General features: G+C 41.4%; 1 protein-coding gene across 2 annotated transcripts in view; it reads right to left on the minus strand.

Annotated features, from left to right (window-relative positions):
* srcin1a (SRC kinase signaling inhibitor 1a) overlaps positions 1-26,475 on the minus strand; it is an 82,164-nt gene that overhangs the window by 24,076 nt on the left and 31,613 nt on the right. For both annotated transcript variants that reach the window (XM_088091227.1, XM_088091226.1), the window contains exons 4-12: positions 24,311-24,337; positions 13,282-13,477; positions 11,222-11,517; positions 7,879-8,702; positions 6,715-6,816; positions 6,172-6,299; positions 4,118-4,138; positions 3,259-3,419; positions 164-339 (exon numbers count right to left, since the gene is read on the minus strand). In XM_088091227.1, the coding sequence (XP_087947353.1) occupies positions 164-339; positions 3,259-3,419; positions 4,118-4,138; positions 6,172-6,299; positions 6,715-6,816; positions 7,879-8,702; positions 11,222-11,517; positions 13,282-13,477; positions 24,311-24,337 (1,931 nt within the window). The remainder of the gene's footprint in view (positions 1-163; positions 340-3,258; positions 3,420-4,117; positions 4,139-6,171; positions 6,300-6,714; positions 6,817-7,878; positions 8,703-11,221; positions 11,518-13,281; positions 13,478-24,310; positions 24,338-26,475) is intronic.

Consider the following 26,475-nt stretch of genomic DNA (forward strand, 5'->3'; position numbering starts at 1 on the left):
TAACTCACATTGGTACTGTAGTGGAATTACAAGTGCATTAATCTCACTTTTTATAACAAATGTTTGAATCAGTATTGATTGATACGTTTCGCCAACTATGTGCAGTGCTACATGTCACTGTCTGACGTTATTGCTTAATTCTTAGACTTATCGTGTCACTGACTGGAGCTGCTGGATGATGAGCTCCTCCTCATTGAGGTATTTGAGTCTCTCCTCCTCCACCAGGAGGCGCTGTCTCTGCAGAGGATCTTCCTGCTTCCTCAGGGCGTCGGCCACGCGCACACTAAGCTCCGCTTCTGTCCGCTTCAACAGAGTTCGCACTGAATCCTGGTTCTCCATCTGCACACGCACACACACACATTCAAACATAATGTTACAGATAACAAATAATGCTCTTACTTCTGCAGGGTATGTTGCACAGTATACTCAGCGACAGTTTGGAAATGAATTGTATCAATGTTAGCCTCCCTAGCCTCATGAGAATAGCTTGTTGAAGTTGTGAAATCTGCTATCAGTGCCAGTGCAACATAACAACGGGACAACGAGGAGGAGAACTGCATTCACCCAAGGCTTTTTAAAAACAGAACTCAGTGATTTACTGCATCTAAACAAATTGTTTTGCCCAGCCCTTGAGAGAGCAGGCTGTGTCCTCTTGTTTAACTGTATGACCTTCTCTGCTTTGTTTTATCAGAACATTTTGCTCTATCCTTGATTGCTTATGTGTTTTTCAGCGTTAAAAGCACTGCTAGACGCACCTCTGTGTGGTGTGTGTGTGTTTGTGTTTGTGTCCGTATGTATAATGCTCCTTAGAGCAGGATGCCGAGGAGAACGAAGGCAGCCCATGACAGAAGCACTGAGCCTGAACTTGGCTCCCTCTCAGCGTTATGAATGGAATATTCTACAGCACTCCTGCATGTAATACAACTCCCTGAGATGAAAACACCTGGTAAGCAAGAAAAATTAATAATTGATCAGCCTTGTGTTCCAGGAAGTGAAGCAAGGCAATACCACTAACTTTTAAAATAACCAATTATTCCATATTTTACTACCAAATAATGATGCTGCAGTGCAGATTATGATGAAATATTGAAAAAATATTAATATAAACATAAAAATGTTTATTTTTGTAGGGTGTTTTTTTTCATCTTGCAGCACTGTGCTCCCTCTCTCCCAGTTGCCTGTCTTTCCTGCACACTCCCTCTGCATAATTCATGAACCACATGTAAAATTTAAGCTGCTGGCCATCGCCATTGGCAACAACACAGGCCCAGGTGCAGAGGTCACATTTAGGCACACATACAGGTAAACAGCAAAACTGTCCTCTCTCGGTACAGCATAGCCCCTGGTGTCTGGCTCTCTGTCTCGCTGCTTTGCCAATTCAAGAAGCCCCTGTGACTGCTGTCGGGGAACAAATAAAAGCACTGCATGCCAATCATCCGTCACACCCATAACTCCTCCTTTCTCTTTCACCCTGCAAGAGACTCGAAACGTCTCCTCTGCCACTGAAAGCATTTAACTCATCATCTCTTCCTGCAGTAACCATGGCATCACTGGCATCAGAGATAAATGGAATAAATGAGGACCTCATCTCCACATTGCAGTTAACCCTGCTTTGTGGCATTTCATCAGACTCCGCATCCATAATGACATTTTGCATCTCTGTAGCATACCATACCAACTGCGCTTGAACTGCGCTTTTATCTTCCACTCATTCTTCCTCATTATTAATCCTCAGAAGGTATAATGCCCCCAATGTGTCATACAGTACAGCTATGTGAACCTGTAGCTGTTATTTACTGTAAGTACAGCACTGAAGTGAAGATCAAATAAACATCAAAGCAACTAAGCCTGCAAACGTGTGTTGAAATACTTAATAGTATACATTCTGCATTATAGAAATTTTAGATAATGACCGCATATGGAAAATATTTCAAATACTGGAGACCAATTTAGCCATTTTCTACAACTTTGAGGCAATCTGTGGGCCTCTGCGACACAAGCAAACCACTTAGAGTGCACACTGTGGTCTTGATTATGTATGACTTACTTGTCAACCTTAAAATAGGAGGGACCCTGCAAAGAATCACTCTCATTCTGTAAGACTAATCAAAATGATGCTACTCACTTCACTGAAAATTATTTCTCACAACCTGCTGGCAAAGAAATGCCAGTTGGCAATATAGAATTATGTTAAAAGAGGTTTAAAATATTCAATAGCAGGGAAAGAAAAATTACCATCCAGATTATCATAAAATGTATCTGCATGACTAGATACTAAAGCTGCAACAATGTGCCGGTTAGTTGATCGACGTAAAGTTATTGGCATCTATTTTTTCATTATTATTTATCAATCGTTTTAGTCTTTTTTTTTTCTTTTTTGAAGGGATTTGATGCGTTTTTGTCATAAAAATAATAATAAACTGAATCGCTTTGGATTTTAGTAATATGGGTCAGACTAGACATACCATTTGAAGATGTCATTCTGGGCCCCGGGACATTACACGGGGCATGTTTCACTATTTTTTGACATTTTATTGACAAACCGTTTAATCGAGAACACTAGAATTCTGGCCTCAAAGTTGTATGTCTCTGCCAATCAGTCGAATTGCACTTGCAATTTAAATCCATGTGTGCAGACTCACATGTAGCCATGACAGTTCACAATGCTTCAAATATGAATGCTGATGCATCAGTATCTGACCAGTAGTCTCTCCTTCTATTTCTGAGTTATGGTGTTGAATATGTACCAAAAAAGTGTTTTTTCAGGACATTATGGTGCCACGAGGAAGTTGACCTTTTACCTTTTGGATATGAAATGTCATCACTTCATCATTTTACCCTATTGGACATTTCTGTGAAATTTTGTCATAATTAATGTATAAGTTCTTGAGTTATGGCCAAAAACATGTTTGTAAGGTCACAGTGACCTTTGACCACCAAGTTCAAATCAGTTCATTGTTCAGTCCAAGCGGACATTTGTTCCAAATTTGAGGAAATTCCCTGAAGGTGCTCTTGTAATATTGCTCATGAGAATGGGATGTGCCCATGTGTGTGCAGACGGAGGGACAACCCAAAAATATAATGCCTTTAGTCATGGCTGCCGCCAGAGCAGAGGCAAAGTAATGGGCCACTTAACCAGTAATAAAAATAATTGTTGCAGCTACCACTAGTAGTAAATATTTTTTGTGTGATTTGTCAGAACAGGCTCATAAATTACCATTACAAAACCAGATTTTTCCTGATGGATATACTTCATACCTGTATCTTGCGTAGCTGGCTGAGCTGTTTGCGCAGGTCTGTGGCGTTCTGCTGCAGGCCATGAAGGTGGAGCTGCATCTGCAAACGGCCCACGCTGTTCACCTGGCTTGTGTTGGAAGGTGGCGGCGGCATCAGCGCAAGAGGTGCAGACGGTGTATGAGCTGCCAATCACAGAGCAGGACATGGAGGGGTCACCAGCAGGTCGTTGGGAAACAAATTGGTTAGTTTGCTGGGCCGTGCTCCGGTGAGATTTGCAGTCAGCCAGCATGACACACAGTACAAAACAGTAACACACACAAAGAATAAAGGTCCAAAGAAATGTACATATATAGAAAATCTGTGCACACACTGAATAAATACAGAGTGTGAATGCAAAAAAAGCGCCATATTCACAAAACTCTAATAGCCCACTGGGAGAAACGTGAGCTCATGCTATTAGTAACCCATATAGAAGTGCAATTAGTCTGTTCAGTAGTGACACACAGGGGGATAACCATGCTCTTATCTTGACACAGGGCTTTGTGAGTATGGCCATTGACTCCCTAGCTATTCTCACCCACACCTATGCATCCTGCACACACTCACACACACTCTTGTACACATTTACAAAGGAGAGCCTAGTCTGTGACAAAACAACCTTCTGAAATCCCAAAAGGAAAAAAACCAAGCAGAAATTCAAAAAGTAGAGACAAGAACAGGGGGAGGGGGTCCGCTCTCTGGGAAACCAACCAGGAGGAAAACATGAGGATAGACACCGCCCGCTACCCAGCAACACCACACACCCATACAGAGAGCAGAGAGCCACGAGAGATGTCTGATAGGAGAAATAAAAGTTGATAGAGTAGGAGATGGCAACTACCTTTCTTCTTCAGCCGTCCAGCTGGAATATAGAGAGAGTGAGCCAGTTACCGAGTAATTAATGAGAGGGTGATAGAGAGACAAATTTACAGAATGATGATCGCAGAGAGCATTTTTTTTATTGACTACACCAGAGAAAATGACGGTGATGGCTTAGTCTTTTGGCAAAGCATCAGTTTGTGAGGAAGCTTTAAAGAATACTGTGTCCTTGCACTGGCCCTGTGAAAGTCTGGACACAGAGAAGATTTGTTTGTGCCAAAACTGAGCTGCAAATTTATGATCATGGGAGGAAAAAAGGACAGAAACATAAATGAGAGAAATGAAAAAAAAAAGTAGGAAAATAAAGGGTATAATTCAGAGATGCTTCAGTATGTACAGGCTACACCTGTTGGAAAACAATTCCTGTCAGTGAATTCTATCCTGAAAAATATTAAGCTAAAATCTGATATTATGAGAAATATACTTAAAGATGTACTATGATGGATTTTACTATAAACTCGATATACAGACTTCCCTCTAAATCACCATTTACGACACAGTGTGTGGTAGTGTATTTAACTAGAGAGACACTGCTCTCTACCTGTATTTTCTTGTTATTTTATGTTTGTGATATTCCTGGGCACAGCATGCAGGTAAGGTTGGGACTTAGTATAAAGGTGGCACCCAGGTGCCAAACCAGAAGCAGCTCGCATCCAAGATGAAGCTACAAAAATCAGGGACACAGCGCCAAAAAAAAAACCTGAATACAGCAAGGCAAAATGACAAGCAGGCAAAGCTGGGGCTGGCTTTCACTTTCCCTGGTGTACTGTTTACAAACAGTAGCCGGCAATTCCTAAATAACATACCTTTAAACATAAAATTCAGTCTCTGTGCATCTAGTACACAGAGAGTAAAATAAAAAAAAGTGGGAAAAAAACCCTCCCAAATACTGTACTTCAAAGCTGTCTGTCTTATTACCTCGCCGAGAAGGTTTTGTTGACAGTCTTGTATGTTTGTTTGTTTGTTTAACACCTTTCAGCAGCTCCAAGCTGTTAGGAGGTATATATTTTCCTTTTTGTCAGAGATTTACCAGCCTTTTCCCGCTGCTTTCTGTGCTTGCGCTTAGTCAGATTATAAAAGTCACCATACTAAATTTATAGAATAATACTTTTCTCTTCTGAGTAGAACAATACTCAAGTATCTTTCCCAAAGAAGGGACTGTTCCTTTAAAGTCCTACAATGCCCTAAATGATTCCCAGTGATGTAAACAATGCTGTAAAGTGGATTTGACCAGTTATATCTTTTTTTTTGCTGTGTTTTCAAATGGTGAAGTAGTTATTTGTAATTTTTAATTTCAGTAGTTGGAGAAAGACAAATACAGAATTTGCACTGTATTCCTCTGCAGATAGTACAGCCTCAGTGTAGGGAGGTGTCAAAGCTGATAATCATGGCATGAAACTGCTGTGACATTATCTTTAATGTGACACAAACACCAAAAAAAGTGTGTTTTCATGTTGGATCCTTTCATTGGCAATAGAACAAAGGTACAGCTGTCCTTCGTCGATTGACCACTGCTAGCTTTTGCATGCTGCCATTGCAGGTTTGTGCAGGATGGCCTGTGTCGCTCAAGCATCAATTCTAGAGACAGTTCTCTCTGACCAAAAGCGGTTTCCAGTGTTTTAACTACATCTTATAGTATAGCCACAGCTCACTTGGAACCTTAACCAAGGTGATACCAAAAAAAGTACCAGGTGCCTTTTAAATTTTTGCCAGTTGAAAACCAAAAACCATTGCTTTGTACGCCGCGGTTCTGAGTTCACCCTTGCCGTACGATACAGTGGAAATGCAGCAAAACTTTAGTAAAGAGAAAACAGAAAGGGATGACTGAGGTAATAAAAACTTAACAAATTGGTTTAATCCTGTTAAGATGAACTCTAGTGTGTCTGTGTGCTCATTTTGGTTTATTTGGGCTGGTGTGGAATAAAACCTTCAGTAATTTTTAAACAGCAGCAATGTTAGTAAGAAGAGGGCTGGTGAGTAACAGTACACAGGTCACAGTTGGGCTGCTGTACTCACTTCCAGTGGCGGAGCCGTCGCTGTTGGTTTCGGTCTTGTCACTGGAAGAGAAAGGTAATGGCCGTGAGAACTCCGTCCCTTGGTCCGGAGGGCAGCCCGCCATCATGCAGAGACGCAGCAGGCCGCATCTGAGGATCAACGGCCACAGGGCAAGGCAATTACAGTGCTAACGCTAACAGCACCACTACTGGACACTATCAGACTGATAACATTAACAAGCTATCTTCTTGTTAATGAGTCCCTATTGTGTTCATGAGGCTGAAGTGCTGTGATAACAAGGTTGCATGTAAATGAGGAACTCAAAATCTACCAAAAGCTGTCTTAAACATTTATATGTATCAATAGCACTGTGCCTTGTAACGAATGTTTAATGCTCTGTAGTTGTGCTGTGCTCACACTAAGTAATGCACCACTTCAGTGCTATGGAGCTGATAATGACTCTGATGCTGCTGCTGTTCCTGTCAATAATGCTGCGTATGTGTCTGACCTGAAGCTGTATCTGTGAGTTTTAGAGGGTTAATGGGGTATAATGGAGAGCCTTACGTGCTGTCACTGTCTGGTGCTCTGGTCAGCACACTCTGGACCAGGCCAGTAAGGCTGGCGATCTGCTTCTCCATCGCCTCCATGCGCTCCAGGCGATGATCCCTGCAAATATAAGGTCTGTTTTAGTTAATATTATTTATTCTGTACGCTGCTGGACCTGGGTAACGAATTTCATTCCTTCATGTTTTTAACATGTTTTGAATGAAAATAAACTGAACTGAACTGTACACCATGGATCTATCACCAAATGTTCAACACATACAGCAGAGGCAGGTCGACACTTGGATGACATAAAAATCGACAAAATCTATTTTGTGCTGTAAAAATATGCAACACGGAGCACTGGAGAGAAAGCAATAAAGCCTCAAAAGTATTTGTAAACTTGGTTTTATATAACTGCTTGTAATCAAGTGATTCACAATCAGTTTTTAGGAATTTAAAAAAACATCTATAAAAGTCAGTTCAAAGCTAATCAAAAGTCTGTTGATCCTCTTAGATAGAGCTGTGTGATTGTGATTTAAAACCAGTAAGGACAAAACTGAGAAAACACAAATGCAGGAGCCTTTCATGCAAAATTATTTTTTTTCTTTTTTTTCAAACTCTTTTTGACAGTAACAGATTTTATCATAGTGGCCCGGCTCTTTCTATGTAACTGGAAGTGTCCACATAGGCCGGAGTTTACACAGTGGCTCAACCTCATGACAGAGACTGCTGGTTTTGTAAGTATGATAGCCAGGGTGAAATAATTTTTTCTGGTTTACATTAAAAGAGCAACCCCCTAGAGGTGATAGAGGGTACAAGGGGATGAGATGTTTATGTATGTATATACTGTATTGTATATGCGTATAATGTCTTAGAGTGACAAGGGTGCCTGGCTGGGTTCTGTGTGGCTGCCTTTTTCGTTTATTTTGGTTTAGTTTGTTTAATTTGGTCTAATTTGATTTCTTTTTTTGACTGTGGATCCTTCTATACGTGTATCATTTGTATTTCTGTATGAAGTCTAGAAAGCCAGTATGTTTAAATGAAGGTTAAAATGGATAAAAAAACTGAATGACAAAAAAAAAATTCTGGCATAAAGCTCTGGACATAAAGCTGTCTCAGAAGCTGACAAGAAAAATGCTTTCTTATACCTCAATGAAATTCACCTCTCAGACTCATACTGACCTGCTGCTGTCAGAGTCCTGTCCAGTCAATGAAGACCCAAAGCCGGGCGTGGCCCTGCCGCCCTCCCCAGGCCCAGCTGTCAGACACAGAGGCTCTGAACTGGAGCTGGGCCGCGATTTTGGGCTCTCCACAAACACCGAGGATGAGGCGGAGTCTTTGCGGAAGGTCTGCCTGACAGGCGAAGCTCTGCTGGGTGAGCTGGAATAGGAGTCCCTGTCTCTCAGCTGCATATCAGGGATTTTCTGCGGGGATGAGGGTGGCATGCGAAAACCCATGCCCAATGTGGCTGAGGAGTATGTGTCAGAGTAGAGCGAATTTCCAGGCTTGTAGAGGGAGTCCTCCAGGTCTCCTTGAAGAGCAGCAGCTGAGTAGGTGCTGAGAGAGCGCACAGAACCACGGCGGTACAGGCCACTGGAAACGGGGAAACTAAAGGGGTCTCCGATGGCAGCTAACGACTGGGTGGAGGCGATGCTGAGGCGGCCCTCGTGCATCAGGCTGTAGGGATCTGCGTACAGCGACTCATTCTTCATCAGGGCCATATTTTTTGCAGAAACTTCTTCATCAGGCTTCACGTCGCGGCGCTCCAGGATGGCGCTAGGCGAAGGAGACAGGCCTGCGTTGGCACCATGGCCGGCTGAAGGATGATGGGGATGTCGGGGCTGGTCATGCTGGGAATGGGACCCAGTGAAGGAGGGAGGACGGCCGCCACTGTAGGAGAGGCGTGAGCGGGATGGAGAGCCAGAGGACCCCGAGGCTGTAGAAGAGGGTAGGGTGTTGAGGCGGCGAGTTGGGGAGGAGTCGCGAGAGGAGTACACCATCTCCCTCTGAAAATGAACAAGCAGGGATGAGGGTTACCATGGAGACCTACGCATGATAGCGCTGTGTTCCCCATGTGTGAGGTTGACTGGGATCTGACTGACACTAGATAGTCTGTCACAGTCTGTAGATGCCAAGAGAAGATTTTCTCAAAAGACCAATTATACACTGAATTACAGATTGTATTTTCTAAAAATGTTCTTAAATGACTTTCTTTTTAATTGAGCCAATGAAAAATTGAAATAAAAAGAAACATCCGACCAATTTTGGTAGGTCATACATCCCAATTTACAGCTCTTGTCCCATATTTCTTTTCTGTCTTAGCTCCACAGGTTTTTGGCTTATTAATACATTGCTACAAGTGAAAATTGAGTCCAATCTCAAGTCCAAACATATACATTTATTCTATTTAGTAGAGTGGCGACAGGATACATGAGACAAAGCTACTCATTCATACTGAACTGACAACTGATTTTATCTAAGTTGACTTACTATTACTTTCCTTCTACCCTCCTCTCTTTGAGGCGCATGATAATGTTGTTAAACACGCTCTAATGCTTTTTTCAATACACTTCTGTGGTTTTACCCCTGTTGTGGTTTTCCTAATTTCTACAGTTTTAAAAGCCAAATACTCTGTTTTTCCTAGTCACAGAACTACTTTTGCTGCTTAACTCATCCCTGTTTTCTTCTTTTCACTCACTTCTCAGCATCCTAGCTAACCTCGTCATGCAGCACTGTGTAATACACAGAAAATACTGGAGCGTGAAGAAGGAATTTGCGCTGCTGAGCTGTTATGCCCAGGGACAAATTCATATACATGCTGTTTGTTAACAAAGCAATATGAGGTGGTCTGGTTTGCACAAAATGTATGGACACAAGTTAAACAAGCACAATTTAAAGGGATAGTTCTGATTTTTTTAAGTGGGTTTATATGGGGTACTTATCCATAGTCAAGTCATTACCCACAGCAGTCAGTTGGCACGCCTGCAGTTTGAAGTCTGACAAGGAAGTTAAGCAAGGTACTGCCATGGATGAGGAATTAGTAACAAGACATTTTTACACCTACAAAATAATCCCACTGAAGTGTGTGCTATATTGAGAGTATTTTCACCACTTTACCTTTTGGTCACAGAGCCTTTTTCGACTGGGAAGCCGCTAAAGGCTTCAGTTCCCCATCTATGCTCTTGTCAAAGCCACCAGACTCCATTGACAACAACAATCATTTTAGCTTGACTGGAGCTGCTAATGCTGCTTCGAAAAGTATGTTTGTACTGACAATAGTCTGATTTTAGTGAATCTGAACTAAACCTTTTAAATGCCAAAGTCACACAATAACACAAACAAAGAAACTGTTCAAGGCAGCAGTAGACCAACAGCTCCTGTGTGCAGTGATGTTAAATCACTGTTTCTCTTAATGGGGTCTGGCTTTGAAGAAAGTGAAATAGTAGTCTCATTTTCCCATAGGAATTCATTATCCAACATTAAGGAAAAGCAGTGAAAAATATTCTCCACAAAGCGTATACTTAGAGTGATAGTGATTTTGTTGCTGACCCCTCCACAGCAGTACACTGCTTCACCTCCATGTCGCTTTCCAGCCTGTTTCTCCAAACTGGGGGCATTCCCACTGACAACTTCTGTTTGTCATATACTGCCTATGCATATGTAACCCGATACAGCCCTGCAAGATGCTTGGTAAGATGTATCTGTCTCCAACCGTTATAAAGAAGAGATGGACTGTGCATCTCACACTCACTGTAGGAAATGATGGGTAACTTTGATTGCTTTTGCCTGATAAAAGTGTTGCTTAAAATCACGTCTTAAAGATTCCCTGTTATCAAACTCAGTTTGAGGGTGTGTCAAAATGTAGATGTACTTTGGCAGTTTATGGGTGCTGGTCAGCTAGCTTCCTACCTCATTTTCATTCTCTGTTGCTTGTATACACAGGCACAAACAAGCATGTAAGCGGGCACTAACACATAAAACATACATTGCAGTACATGCTCACACAATATGCACAGGCATAATCGTTTTTCACTGCCTGTTTGCATGGTTAATAGCAGTTGTATTGTCAGTATTGTGTGAATAATGCAGATGGTAAGCACGGTTTTGTATAAAATAATTAAAAAAAGGTCTCCCTCAGGCTTCCTTGATCTTCACTGAAGCAGAAATAGCGTTGGATGTTAAAATATGCTCATTTCACAGAGGAACATTGTTCTCTGGTGTCTGCACAGCAACAGATGGCCTACTTGAAGATAAGAAAATACATTTCCAGGAGGAATACCTGTTAAATTACTAACCCACATACACCATAACAGCCTGTCAAAGTTACCATTGAAATATAAAAACACTATTACCTTGCCAAAGAAACACACTCTGCCTTTATGTTGAGGCTTGGCATTAAAACGGTTCTCCCTGACAGCTCAGTTGTCAAACATAAGACTAGAAGGAGATCAGACGGCATTCTTTCACTAAGATAACCCAACATGCCCTCTTCACCTCCCCACTCCCACAGTTCCCTTCTCCTCACCCTCAGGTCTCCGTTAGCCAGGTGTGCAGCAGCAGGGTAGGAGGCGTAGATGGGCTCTTTGCGGTAAATCTTGATGATGCTGCGGTCCTGGATGTCCCGGACGTCCTCCAGCTCGTAGAAGACGTTGCGCGCCTCGTCTTTGATCAAGATGGCCGTGTTGGGTGACTTCAGCATACCTGCTGTCAACTTCTGAGGGAACATGTGCACGATGAGAGCGTGCAGCGTGTCCAGGCTGCTCAGCTCGTGGGTGATGTGAACCCGACGTGTCTCATCTCCATACTGCAGGAACAGTACGCCTAAAAGAGAGTGATGAGGGGGAGATGGGTGAGTCAGAAGGCAATGGCTTTTGTGGCTGGAAAAAAATAACTAGCAAAGAAGTTCTGTTAAATCTTGATGCATTTTGGCCATTTTGAAAGATATTGAGTCGTCAGTTATGATCAAAATGTTCTGCCTTTTGGCATACGAGATCCAAATAATGATTTTTTCATCAAATATCAGCATGAATAGTCACTGTCAGAGTAAACAAAAGTTCTTTCTTTCTGAATGTGAGTAGACTGTGGTAGTTGTGTGAGAATTTACAGCTAAGGTGCAAAGATGCACATTTAAAAGAAGTACTACTACTACTTTTCTTTGAATGAAATCATTTACCTCATATCAATAATCAAATTGCAGTAATGAATATTAAAGGAGCTGTATGCAACATTCAGAGCATATCTGTAATTTAGAGTCCAATATAGGACTAGGGTGGGATAGGGTGGGATTGTCTGCACTTGGCTCTCTACTTGGAGGTGGCTGGGCAGGTGACTAAGAGCTAGTGGTACTAAGTCAAGAAACAGCACTAACAACAGGAATAGTGCTGACAGAGCTAACATCGTTAGTCTGGGGAACCAGAGGATGTGGACTACACTTGTGCGATGTGGCTTATACGAAATCAGCCGTAACCACAGTATAAGCCCAGTGAATTAACTGGCCAGTGGCATTTACACACAGGGATTCAGATGCACTCACATGCACTAACACGCCAGCGCTGCCGCCACAGCTACCACAACAAACAACAGAGAAGCTCAGAGCGGTAGTGTGACTTTTGCTCAGGACACTATTACTATATCTTTACACAGCAAATAGTGACTTGCTGCTATATTAATGCTCTGAATGTTGCATAGAGAACCTTTAAATTATCCCAAAACAGCCCCACTTCATGGGAAACTTTGCCAGATGCTGCAACTCTTGATTTTATAGGTAAAGATGAATCTGACTCCTGACTAACCTGAAAATTCATCTTCATACACCCGTGGGACAAACAAAAAGAACAAACAAAGCAAAGAAAGACCAGTGATTAAAAGTCAAGCAAAATAAGTGAGATATTACAGACGAGTTTTGGAGAGAAGAAAACAAAGAGGTTAGTAAAAAGACATGGAGAGGAGAGATTTGCAGCTTCTGTCTGAAATCCTCATTCAAAATGGCCCTCATCAGTCCCTGCCACTTTGGTTTTACAGCTACTTTTTTATCTCACTATACCTGATGTAACACCGCTCCTTAGTCTTTATGAGTCTGGACTCCCACTAAGCTGCTCTTAATTCCCAAGGCCCTTTTGTCGTAAACCTGTCCTTTAGAAAAACATCCTCAATCATGGATGATTAACATTGGCATGCATTATTACAGCAACCAAATTAACTAAATAAACAAACTAATAAGCTTCAATAATCCTATAATAATAATAACCCCTGCACATGTGGTCTCACATTCTGCGTGACTATATTATGAATATACTGTGTCTACATATACTTAAAAAAAACAATCAGTTTGAGATAAGTTCTGTAACCATTCAAGAAAGTTGTGCTTTCTGAGGACTCTCTCCTGCTCTCTGTGGCAAAGTAATTAGACCAAAATAAAATTGTTACGGTAAATAAGGTGAGAGTTTGACACTTTCTCCCATTCTGTGTAAGCAGCAAGGTGGTGCGTATCAGCAGCTACACAAGATAAACAGGCAGCTGTAAATCTGCCTCCAGTCCAACCAGCATGTTGTGGCACAGCCTGCCAGCAGAGCTTCAAATGTTAACCTGGAGATCGTAGCTTATTCTGGCTGGCAGAGCGGGACAGCGGCAGGCTCTGGCGAAATCGGTTCATCCGGTTGAACCCAATGGGCATGTCGGCTTCTGACATGGTCTCCAGGGATTCAGCGGATGCAAAGGAGAGCTTGGCGGCCTGGTCGGCAAGCCCAGACTGGGTAGACTGGGAATGCCGTGGACTGCGGCTCTGCAGGGGGAGAGGAGACACACAATCGTTTACTGAGAGGTGAAATCAAGGCAGAGAGAATGGATTGGACAGGGCCGATGAAGTAAGAGCAACCGGAGAAGAGACAGTGAGCACACAATAAGACGCTACACAATCAACCACATAACAAGATTAACGAGCCCTTGACAATGGTTTAGCCACCAGCCATTCACTAAGAATTACCAGCGTCACAGTATCTGACATCGGCTGAATGCTGCAGCAAAAAAAAAAAACACAGTTCAGTTGTTCTCACATGGTACGGCACTCCAGGGCATCAGCCTTCATGAATTACCTATGGCGTGTAAGGACCAAAATTAAGCCGGAAACTTTGCTCCAGCTCACCATAAGTTATGTCATGTTTGCTCAACTTTGCACACCTCCCGCACTCTGGCATCCGCACTCTTGTCCCTGTGCTGCTATGAACTTTAAATGAGCGCTCGTGGGATGGGAGGAGAAGCTCATGCAAATCCCGGGCTGTCACTGTTGGTTTATTCCTGCTGGCCTATGCCCAGGCGTCTCTCACTGAAAGACTGTTAGTGCAGCTGGGGCTGAGCTCACTGAACTGGCTCCCTGATCCCCCACCACTGTAGCGTCTCCTCCAGCTCAGAGGCTGCTGTAATGAGCTCCCAGAATGCTGTCTGCTGGTTGTTTGGATGGCAGAGGCAGACACATCCTTAGCCACAGTACAGTAGCTCCTGCTGGTCTCCTCCTACTTGCACCATGAACACGTCAGTTTTCCCCCATTTCCAAGAATTTTGTTTTCTACCTTCTCTACCTGAATCAGACTGCAACATGGGTGGCTTTCATAAACTTAGTATCAAAATTAATGTGAGAGTCTGACAGACGCTACATATAACAAATAAATCCGCTAATGAGTTTTTAAATTGGACAAAAGGACAGTTAGTCATACTGCACAGTCAACTAGGGCTGCAACCACAAAACTTCCACATATTTTTTTTTCAATTAATTAATTTATTGTTTAATTCACAACATGTAATAAATAAGTAAGTAAATAATGAAGATAATTCCCATCCAAGTCTGTTGGTTTGTTAGTCCACCACTTTGGTCCTGACTGAAATATCAACAATTATGAGGTGGATTTCCATGAATTTTTGCACAGACATTCATGGTTAAAATTGTCCAGTACTTTGGTTCAAAAGTAAACACCTGCAAAATTAGCGACAGTCCTATCAGCCTCAAATTTACTTTGTGATTAGTGCTAATAAACAAACATTAGCAGAGTATATAGCTAAACTAAGGTCTAAAGTCTAGTTCTAGGGTCAGTCCCACCACATCAAATAGACCCTTTCTGATCTAAAGCTTTGAGAAGGAAGTCTGAAATTATGTACGCCTGCCAGAGATTATTGTCAGGATACAATAGCATGCGCTCATTAATTTGAATAAGACAGTGGTCTTTAATGTTTTTCAAGCCAAGGATCCCTTCGCTGAAAAAGAGATGAAGCACGGACCCCTACTACATACACTGTATAAAACTGCATTGCATAATAAAATGGGCGGATGGAGGTTGTCAGGAAAAGGGCCACATCAGCCTCAGGCAGCAGTTTTGACTTGCATCTGCTTTTCAGATAGGTAAGGGAGGAAACTCCACTTTTACAAAACATAAGCTGCTGCAAAAGACAAAATATGATGGATTCCTTTAAATGTATATTTTCAGACGTATCTTAATTTTTTTTAAAAATCAAAAATAATTAAACAGTAACTCTAAAGATCCCCTGTTGAAGACCAAGAGAAGGATCCACAAGCCTGCTCCCAAAAGCAAGTTATTTGCTGCTTCATGATTTATGTTTATGTTAAATAACTTCATAAGCCACAGTTATATCAAAGAATCAGAGTTATTTAATAGAGAGCGTGTGGCTTATTTAAACTAATGAACGCAACTTTTCTATCATAATTGTCTTCTAAACATAAAATACACTTAACATGTTACACACGTTAACGACAAGTGCAATAAACAATACATAAGTAGCCTACACGTGAAACCAAATGTGATAAGTCAGCTCATAACAGGCCACAGCGGCAGGGACATGACACAATGAATTAAATATACGCTCACTATGCCACTTAACTAATTAATGATATGCAAGATAAATTAATACACTGTGCAATATAATACAGTGTACAGTGTAGAATGTAAACATTATTTATTGATAGATGAGCAAAAAACACAGACACAATTTCCTACCTTATTAACCCACCCAATAACACGTGATCATGGGTCCAAGCACCCTGAGGTGGGTCCTAGCATGGCGCTCTGTAGCAGAACCGTATTTAAAAACTAAGGTCTTGAACACAGTAAAAAAATATACCTGCTTAACAAGAGCATATTGTCATTATGAGCCTGTTGGCATGCTGATTTAAGCATTAAGCTAAGAGCACAGCTGTGTCTAAATTGAGCCTCACAGAGCCATCAGTGTGGCTTTAGACTCCAAGTCTTGTTGCTTGATAAATGGGTTAACCATTTAATTGTGTAATTAATTTATCAGTGGGTTTAAATGATTACTGCTGATTCAACTTCAATCAGTTGATCAACAGATTGTTGCTGCACTTGCGTAAACTAAACTAAATGAGCCATGGCAACCTGTAGAATAACAGCTACTATCACTAGTAATTTGTACTTTAAATGAACTTTTATGCTATCACGTGTGTTTACAAGGCAAGTTAAACCCCCATCATGACTGAGAGGCGGAACAATCCTTTTTATAATGCACGCTTCCTTCTGTCACTATCATACATAATTCAGTCGCACACACCCACACACACACAGAATGATAGTGGTGGTGTCCAGTGATAGTGGTGGCAGACAGTGTCTGAGCACGCAGAGGGACGGTGATGCTGACAGATAACCCCCACCGTGTTTTCTAATAGGGTCATTTATCTAAACTGTGACCACACTGAACAACAAAACACCCAACAGAGGCCCAGAGGAGCAGCACATACTGCAGTGTGTCATATTCTAGCCAGATACAGTGGGATATAAAAGACATTAGAGTTAGATACAGTACTGCACATAGTGAGGTTGAGGTTAGATAGCATTTCATCTTGTCTCAAGACAGTATTACTGATTACTCTTAATGAATTAGATTCTTTTTGAATCCCTTCCTTTAATTCTATTTACAGATTTTAGAAATAAAAAGTTATGAATGCAGTGACTTTGTAATTAAAGGAATAGTTCGAAACTTTGGCAAACTCAGGTAATGGATGAGGATGCACATAAACTACTTATTCTGAATAAGACACAAGCCAGTACCCAGGATGCCAAGTGCCTTTAGAGTTCATATCTCTGCAGCCAAAAAGCAAGCATGTTAACACTTCAAAGCCATAGCAAGCAGCTGGTTAGTTTAGCTAAGGGGGACAGCTAGCCTGGCACTGTAAAGATATTTGAAATCACATAATTTTTGTCTCTGAGCAGTTGCAAGGTAGCCAGCAGAGACTCAAGGACAGTGATACTCAACTTACAGCCTGCAGGCTTAATCTGGCCCCAGATAGAGTGCCAAGTGGCTTTCCCAACTATTTTTTTTAATTCACAATACAAATAAATTGATTTACACTGGGATTTTTTCCCCTTCTTTTGCACTTATAATATTAATATGGCACCAGAGTGCAAAAGAAGGAATCAAAATTGTACTTGTTTATTTTTAAAAAAGTGACAAGAAAGGATCACCTGAAACCCCCTGACAGCAGTCCAGTCTAAGCCCAGAGTGTCCCTGTTTACATCTGACCTATGTAAGAATGCTGCATCTTGCCCCCTGGCCTCCTGTCATTTTGCAAAAGTGGCCTCCAGGCAAGGGAAGTATCTGCTCTGGTAAGTTACTGGTCCCAAAATAAAATAGGGAGACACATAACCCACCATAAAACAGCTAACTGTCATTTTTACACTTAGATTTTTGTAAGGATTAAACAAACAAAACATGGCATATTAACTACTGCATTTTAGGGCCAAGACACAGCAAGCAGACATCAAAGAGCTATCTGCGACAATAGCGGACTGTTGTGTGTCTGCATCCTGGCAAAAAAAGTTGCACTTGAATACACCACAAAGACTGTAGCCAACAGCAAACTAGTATATGTACATTCTGTGCCTGTATGAAAGGAAATACCAGTAGGTGGTCGTAGTCTAAATTAATCAGTCAAAAAGTGAAACCAGAAGCCTAACAGTTAGCACATTAACCACAGAAGCTGATGTTGGAAGAACAAATTATATCTATCGTGTAACAATAAGACAAAAAATTACCATCTATGTTAAAGAGCTCAATGCTTAAAGAAATTGTCTTACCTTATATAGCAATTTTGTTTGGATTTTTATATGCCAGTTTAATGATGCCAGCCGTGTGGGATACACTGCTAAAATTAGGGCAACAGACTATCACTGATGGCCCGACAGCCATCTCCCTGTTTTCTAGCATAGCTAATTGGCTTCTCACGGTAGCTATCATAACAGTAAAATCAAACTCAGATTTTTCTGATAAAAAAATCAGGGAATAAAAAATTTGATAGGACATTTGTTAGACTCTGAGCTTAACAAGCAGGTATTTACCAACTTGGAAATGGATCTGTAGTGGAACCAGCTGCCTGAGCCCAACACTATCACTGAGGAGAAGTAACACCCAGAGATATATTTGGCATAGAAATGCAACAACAGCTTTCAGTGTGAATGGGAATAGCTGAAAAGACCACCATGTCTAAAACATGTCAAAGGAGATTTCTTCAGAGAGTATCTGTTCATTTTTTTTTTCGCTGCATGGCTGAGAGGAAAAGCAGTCCTGTTTTGAAATCTTGAGTCATTCTACTTGTGCATGTGAGAATTTTATTTCAAGGCTAAATAACCTAGTTGGAGCTTTCTAAGAATAGGAAAAGGGAATTGAGAATACGGGGCTGCATGACTGAGCTCGTGTCTCAATGTTTACAGAGTCAAATTTAAATTTCTCAGCCAGCTGAAAAAGAAAAAAAAAATCTGTGTAGGGAAAGTGAATGAACAATGTTCTACTCTCTGGACAACTACTACAAATGTGCTGTTGAACAAGCCAATGAAATCCTGATGTATGATTGTGTGTAAGCTTACCGCAGCTGTCGATATATATGCTCTTAGTCAGTTTGCCTTGTTACAACACGCTACAAACATTGAGTTGTGACATATTGGTGGTTTATGTGACATGAAAACCGAAAAATATCTTTCGGCATGATTTTGCATTGTAAATATTATATGCCAACACACCATCTGGTCATGCATCTGGTCCTGCCAGACATGCCAGTGTTGTACATGATGGTGTTCAAAGCATCCTTTGAGGGAAACTGGTTCTCCTCCTTCTTATTTTCCTTTATAATCCTCCGTTGACACCTCCCCTCCTACCCTCCCTCAACCTCAACCTTTTCTTTGTCAAGGGATCCGGACTTTTTCAACAGCACTCAATTACTGTTGAGAACTCTACACTGTTATAAGGGCACGGCAGAAGAGAGGAACAAGTAGGAAAAAGAATGATCTTACACGGAACAGAAGCGAATGGAGTGGAAAGTAAGACACAACAGCAGCCTGACAACAGACCTAAGGCTACAAAATGCATTAAACTCAATGCAGCCTCCCACCATGTTGTTTCCTTTTTGCATTCACACACCCAAAACACACACACACAAGTGCCCTGTTTTAAGGTCAAGTGACGGTATATGGATTTTTTATGTTTGGAAGAGCATATCTCATCCAACTCTGACACTTCAATGTCTGCAAACCAACTAACTTTGCACAATAGGCAATGCGACTTTTTTTTAGGTTCTCCTCAATATAAATGTCAACTTAATGTTCAGATTGAGCCAGGTTTCAACTGTGAATTGGTCGCTTTGCCTAACTTTAGAGTCAGACTGTTATAAACTGTAGTGAGCTTCTTTTAAAATTACTATTTAATATTATTATTTAATATTGCTGTCATATAAAATTTAACTTTGACGCAGATCAGATACAGAGCATGTTGTCTGCTTCTTCTTGCCATCTGCGATTTCCTATTTTTCCTTTTTACTTCTAAGATTCCACTCAGAATAGAATTGCACAAAGTAATGGTGCTTTTCTCTCTTTTTTTGTCAACATTGTTGGGAATACAGTTGTCTCGTCTGAACTGTCATTGGACAAAACCAACTAGAGTTTCTGTTCTTACGTGTCAGTATGAGCAACCACCCTGTGGCCGGTCTATTGATGTGTTCAATATGAGCATAAAAGTTGTAGGTTCAAAGAGGCAGATTAAAATATATTGTGTGATTCACCGCAACACACAAGGCTGGGGTTGGCAGTTTAGTTTTGGCTTCATTGTCAAAAATCCAATGGTAAACTTTGTGCATATTGAAACTCAAGGCGACTGTGAGAACACTTCACTGATAGCATCACCTCATCTTTACTGTTTTCAGGCTTTAGAGACACTAGCTCACGACAGAACACTTTGGCCAATCACTGGTCATTTCAGAGAGAGTCAAAGTGGCTGTTCTACAAATGCAGATTGGGTGCACCTCCCTGCAGTGAAAGCCTGATTCAATGGCAAAGAGTCCTGCGGAGAAAGTTGTTATTCCAGCATTGGCAACAACTGTCTGTAAAAGGACCCAAAAAACAAAGACGGACTTATCAAAAAGAGAGACTATAAGAGAGGCTAAAAATAAATGCAATAAAATGTGTCATTGTTTGCGAAGCATTTCACAGATGGAGAGAAATTACATCTCAATGTAGCTCACAGCTGTGGCTTGAAGTTCCCATTTATGTAGCTAATGTCAGTAAAAGCCATTAATCACAGCGTGGCCTCTGTCTCACTCCCCACCGCTACAGACTACATAGGAGGGCAGAGGGCAGCTCTGGAGATCAACCTCCAGTCAGCAGTCAGAGCAACATGAATCCAGCCAGCACAAAGTCGAGCTCCAGGGGACCTGACAGCCCCAACTCCCCCTCTGTTCAAAAAAAAACTTTCTGTTGCTGCTGTTACACAGGTTAGACCCCATGCTGCCGCTGGCCACCAACCCGCTTTGATACCCAGTGTTTGGCGTTTGCATTTGTCGAATTTGAGCCACTGACCAAAGGTTGGTCTCCAGAGCTGCTACTCACTCTTCTTCAAGGAAGAGTCCACAGCGGCGGGGAGTAAGGTGGAGAGACTGTGAGGTGGATGGCTAGCTAATTCTTGTCTCATTTGTGGTCTCATAATCAGAGCAAGAGAGAGAGAGAGTGGGGCATCTTAGCAGATGAGATGCATGAAGCTGTACAATGAAATAGGACTGAATAAATCAATATATGGGAAACACTGAGTTACTGTATGAAGCTTGTGCATATGCCCGTGGTCATCTGGTGGGAGGGGCTTAGGACAGACAGGACAATTGCAGCTGGAGGACTCTTGAAGTAATTTCTGGGGCTGCACCCATCTCAGAATTATGTCAGTCAAATCATATAATGCTGTTAAATACGGATATTCAATGATTTATTTATTTTTTCCTTGTAAAGTTTTAAAGTTTGAATAGGCTCAGTGGGACATTCAGTGTGTAAACAAGCTAACAGTGCTAACAACAGATTGCAAATGCACAACATTTTTTGATGACACTAGATATCAAACAAAAGCCAGAGACTGTGTGGTATTAAGTTGCTGTGAGCCGTAAATTCAACACTTCTAAGCAGTAGAGAGAAAATAATGTCTTAGAGCCTTACAGTGCAGAGTCTCCTCCTCTGTGCTGCCACATTGCGTCCCCTGCAGCCCCTACCAAAGAGTAGTGTGACAGTCAAGAGCACTCACTACACAGCAAAGTCTGGGGATGAAAAGTCCCCAGAAGCACAGTGCACAACACATTGACTAGTAAAAAAAGACTGCTCGGCTTGAAGCCTTCTTTGTCGCCCGAGGGGTCTCTGACTGATGATTCGAATCTCCGACTTCCAGGGGGCAGCCCTCGCAATTTCCTTGTTAAGTAATATGAGATCCTTTTGGATTTGAGTGAAGACAGAATGAGTGTCAACCAGAAGTGTCAGCGACAGACTTGAGTATGAAATGACAATGAAGTGTTCGGCTCGTGGGTATTACTTGAGAGACAGGTGTTAAATGGTTAATATCACAATCCTCACGCCTTAACCACGTCTTCTATTACTTTTGTCTCCAGCGTTTTTTGTTTCTGCTTCTAATATCTTTCTCTGCTGCAAAAGCTTGGGTCTGTCTTAACCTCGAGTTATCTGTCTTCTCTTTCCTCTTTTATCCCCCGTCACTCATTTGTCCACTCACTCCACTCCCAAAGCTCTCCTCTGATTCTTGCTGAGCTGCTTTACGTCAACATCTCTGCCTCCACCTCGATCTCTAGAGGCAGATGCCAAAGCCGCATCCAGGTGCCATGATTGTGCTGTTGCTGTCTGCATTCGGGGATTCGGAGTCTGCATTCTCTCTCTCCACCTATAACCTGGCTCTTTTTCCACACAAAAGAAGTTCACAGCTCTCGCTTTCAGAAAATGGAGAGAGAAAACAGCTCCCCAAAATCGATCACATACGTACTTGCTCTTCCCCCACTATCATTACTTCACTCCATCTTTTTCAACTCTCAGGCCAATCTTCTGCCTGGACACACAATTCCCTACACCCAACCCCCCCAAGAGCCCCGTCTCTTTATAATACCTGAAGTCATCAATGCACGGAACAAATTGCTTTGCCAAATTGCTGTGAATTGTGTGTCAATGTAAATCAGTTTCCTCAGAAAGAGAAGAAGCACAATAGTGTTCTCTGGAGAGGAGAGATGATGGCTGAGATTGCTGGAAGAGATTCTCTTTTCTGATAGAAAACAGAGAAACAGAAGCTTGAAAACACAGCGAGAAACAACATGTTCCAGACAACTTTGTCTCAGATGTACATTTAACTGTGTGTTACTCCATAGCCAAAACCCACATATGTTGTTGGCACAGCTAAAAGTGTGTGTATGTTTTACATAACTGTGTGATAACATCCTTTATATGCATTATTTTTCCACAAATGAGTGTGGTGCAATCCTGATAGTAGTTTCATTTAGTGTTTATTTTCAGCAGGCAGGTGAATCGGGGTTGAGAGTCAAGCTTAGATTAAAGCTGGTGGGATGAGGGAGTAGGACGGGGCTTTCAGAAGCTTTACTGTGAAATGATGCGGATGAGGTGTCAACATAAAAGGTGTCAACAGCCGTGTTGTGTTGAAAGCAAATAGCTTCAGATCTGTTACCACAAGGACCGTTTTGGTTGTTTCATTCTACATTTTATTAACACTGCAGCACCTTGAGGAGCTAATAAATAAATTCCAACTCTCACTGTTCAGTGATTAAAGCTTCCTCACATGATGCAAGGTGCAGGGGCAGGGCACAAAAAATAAGAAACTTACAAATGCTTTTTAGAGCTGCAACAATGAATCAGCAGAACATTATTCTGCATTTGGTAATCAATTAAATGTTTTACTCAAAACAAAAACTACTATATACTATACTACTATATACACTATACAGTATATCAGTATGAAATGACAGCTTTGAGTTTTGGACTGTTAGTCGGACAAAAAAAACACATTCAAAGATGACAACTTGTGATATATTCATACTGGTTTAAAGAAAAAACATGAATTCAGTGCAGCGGCAAAGGCCCATGAGAAATTTCCACAATCAAATGTTTGTTTTTTTTACTATTCAATTACATAATCGTATTTAGGATATTTGTTGACCGCCCTAGTTTGAAGCTTCACTTTTACACTACCATACCCACAGGTGTTTTAAACCATCTAAAAGTCTTGCAGAGTTATATTGGTTTGGTTGTGTTACAGATTTATGTGATAGATAAGGCTCTAAATTCTATTTCATATCACTCTTGTTTGAGGTTGAAGTACTTGTGGGAGTGAGGGGTAAACTGCTTAGCCTTCCCCATGGGTCAAGGCATATGGCTATTAATATTCAGTGACATTTCCAACCTGTCCAAATGATATTGTAAGCAGGGATTCGGGGAAGACTGCACGGCAGATAAACCCTGGGCTCTTCCCTCTTTCACACACACAAACACACATACATCAATATGTTCTTTAAAGTGCTCTGTTTAGATAGCGCACCTCACTGCCTGCTTCTGTGAGGTGCAATGTCACAACAAAGCGATACACATTACAATGCAAACCAGCTAACAAATGGGCTTACATCTTTTAATTCAGCATAAGTGATGAACATTTTCAATACATCTCAATGCTGGCCTTCTCCTGTATAGTCAGCCTATATTTCCTCTCTGCAACCTGTGGATAAAAGACATTCAGCAGCCCAGCCATGACTCAAGCCTCTGTGCTAATGTCAAAGTATTATTTCAGTAATGCCTCAGTGGCACGTCTAAAATGTCCTCTTAATGTCTCTCAGTCAGTCTGAGTAATACTTCAGCTAGGTCACGTGGCTTCTAGCCATTAATGCCAGCTGCCTGAGGTATCATAAATCCCAAGAGAATCGTCTTCTGCAGATTAAATGGAGCTGGAGAAGTTTAAGCTGTCGCCACCCCTGACACCTCTGCCACCGCAACCCTACACTCACCACAAACACACACACACACACACACACACACACACACACACACACACACACACACACACACACATACACAAACACACACACACAGCCTGAAGAGCTGAGAGATGCCAAGTGTGCTGGATGTTGCAGAAGCAGAGGACTGGGGAGATAGGCTGGTGATGCCCGAGGAGTGTGACGTAATCCCACAGCAGAGACACACACGCACGCACACGCACACGCACACGCACACACACACACACACACAGGACTGGAGAGTGACAAACGCACAGGGACACTTAGACACGCAGCACTGACCTTAAAGCTCCAGTAGTTGGGCTGTTGCTGCAGAGTTTATGAAGGGCAAAAGAGGGAAGGGAGGGAGACAGAAAGAGAAAAGTTAGACACTTATTTCTGTAATAATGGCTCACTGACAAAACGTAGCCACTTTTTGAAAAAACACTGGTGCATAGAACAAGCCGAACTGGAGAAGAGATACAGGCTTTGAAACAAAAATCTGATGCATCCTCAGCATAATCAGTTGCATTTTCTAAATCATTTTCTCGTAATGTGTTTCTTTTTGACAGCTGATATATGAAACTCATTAATATTGTTGACAGCTCCATCTAATCTAAAGCACAATTATTACATTTGATTGGTATTAATGTAGGGGTTGGCTGTGTTTCGCAGGCGTCAGGTTACAGCGCACCTGAAAACAAGATTGCAATGCTGGCTGTAACTGGTGAAGGGGAGGAAATGAAAAGAGTGAAATCGAATCAAACAGCAGCCCACTCTGTTGTTCTGATGTTGGCCACAGTCCCAGACTTCTCCACCACAGGCAAGCCACTGCTCTGTCTCCTCCTCGCTCTCTGCCATCTCTTTCACTCTCAATCCACATCTGAACATTGCCACCTCACCTGCCCGTTTTCACCGGCCCATACTGAATCTCTTGTGTGTGCTTTCGCCCTTTCTGCTGCTGTGCCATGTACGAAAAGGTGCCCACATGTTTGGCCGAGGTCCCGGGAAGTGAGCTTTCCATTAAAACATAATTACCCCCACAGTCAAAACCGGGCCAAGCCACTGATGGCCCAGGAATACCTCAAAATGACATGGAAAATTAAAAAAAGATTGGGCAGAGTTCATGAATTTTAATTCTAATACAAACTCTTATTCTAGTTCTTATTCTTATCTGCAGGCAATTTTCAGCCCATTCAGCCTCCCTTCTGCAGGAACCGCATTACTCTTTTGGCGCAGGGATGAAAAAAAATGACAAGCAAGTTTTGATTTATGATAGTTGGTGGTTTTTCATCATCAGCCTTCCATTTTAATACTGTCTCAACAAAAGCCTAGATTATTTCAGTAAACACGAGCATCAGAGGGAGCTTTTTCGACTGATTATTACCCTATTGTAATCTAATCTTTCACTTAATGATCTCTCATTTAGCCTTGATGCCATTCTTGACAGTCTTTTTCTCTTTGTGCTCTTCTTTCCCTCTGTATTACTTTCTCTCTTTTCTTAAAATATTACGAACCGATTTCTTGCCTGGTTTTGGTCGTGTATTATGTGTTATAATTACAAGAATCAAAATCCATGCCTTTCAGTTTTGTACAAACAGGAGACGATAGAAAACATGTAGACTGATGTCAATCAAACTTTGACTTTGGAATCACAAAGTCAATAAAACCACAATCTAATTCCAAACTAAGTACTAACTATAAAAAGTTACATAATGCTTTGTCCGCAAAATCATCATTTGTTTATCAATTATGCTCCGCGTTAAAACAGAGAAAATCCGTAATGCATTACAGTAACAGGGGTCAGCGTTAAACAACAATAAAATTAAACCAAAATATCAGTTTCACAAACTCTAAAAAAACTCCTAGTCACATTTATCCAGTCCTAATGCTCAACACTTACCAAAGACATGCTTTTTTTGCTAAAAAACAAAATAAAAACAAACTACAGCATGAAACACTTCCGCCTATGAGTAGCATAGGTGTGTGTTTGAGCTCTGCTTAAGCCATGTTCAAAAGTGTACACATGACCAGGCTGCTACTCGGCCAAGCATTAAACTGTTTGCACTGATGTGTTTTAAATAATACTGTTTTAGTGAAAATGCATGTGTTTATAACTGAGAACTGAGCATAGAACTGGATATATGATACTTAGATTATACTGAATAAATTGTATAATTTTACTGTTGTTAAACTCATTTCCTGTTAAATTAAATTCATGAAGGATGTTCAACTTTTTTTTTGGATTCTCCGTTCACCGTGGAGACAAGTGAGAAAAATACAGTTTTCTTCATGAATTCAAGGAAACATGGGGTGAGTAATTGCTATGTAAATGATCATTTTGCGGGTGAGGTATTCTTTTACTAACAGGAAATGAGACAATACTTTGCCATTGGGTGTCAATTAAGCAGTAACTTTATAAGGACACTGCCAATTAAACTTCACAAAGAAACATCAAAAAGGTTACC

Source organism: Plectropomus leopardus, chromosome 18, assembly GCF_026936395.1.
Source record: "Plectropomus leopardus strain MGB_pleo_1.0 chromosome 18, ASM2693639v1, whole genome shotgun sequence".
In the NCBI taxonomy this organism is placed as follows: Eukaryota; Metazoa; Chordata; class Actinopteri; order Perciformes; family Serranidae; genus Plectropomus; species Plectropomus leopardus.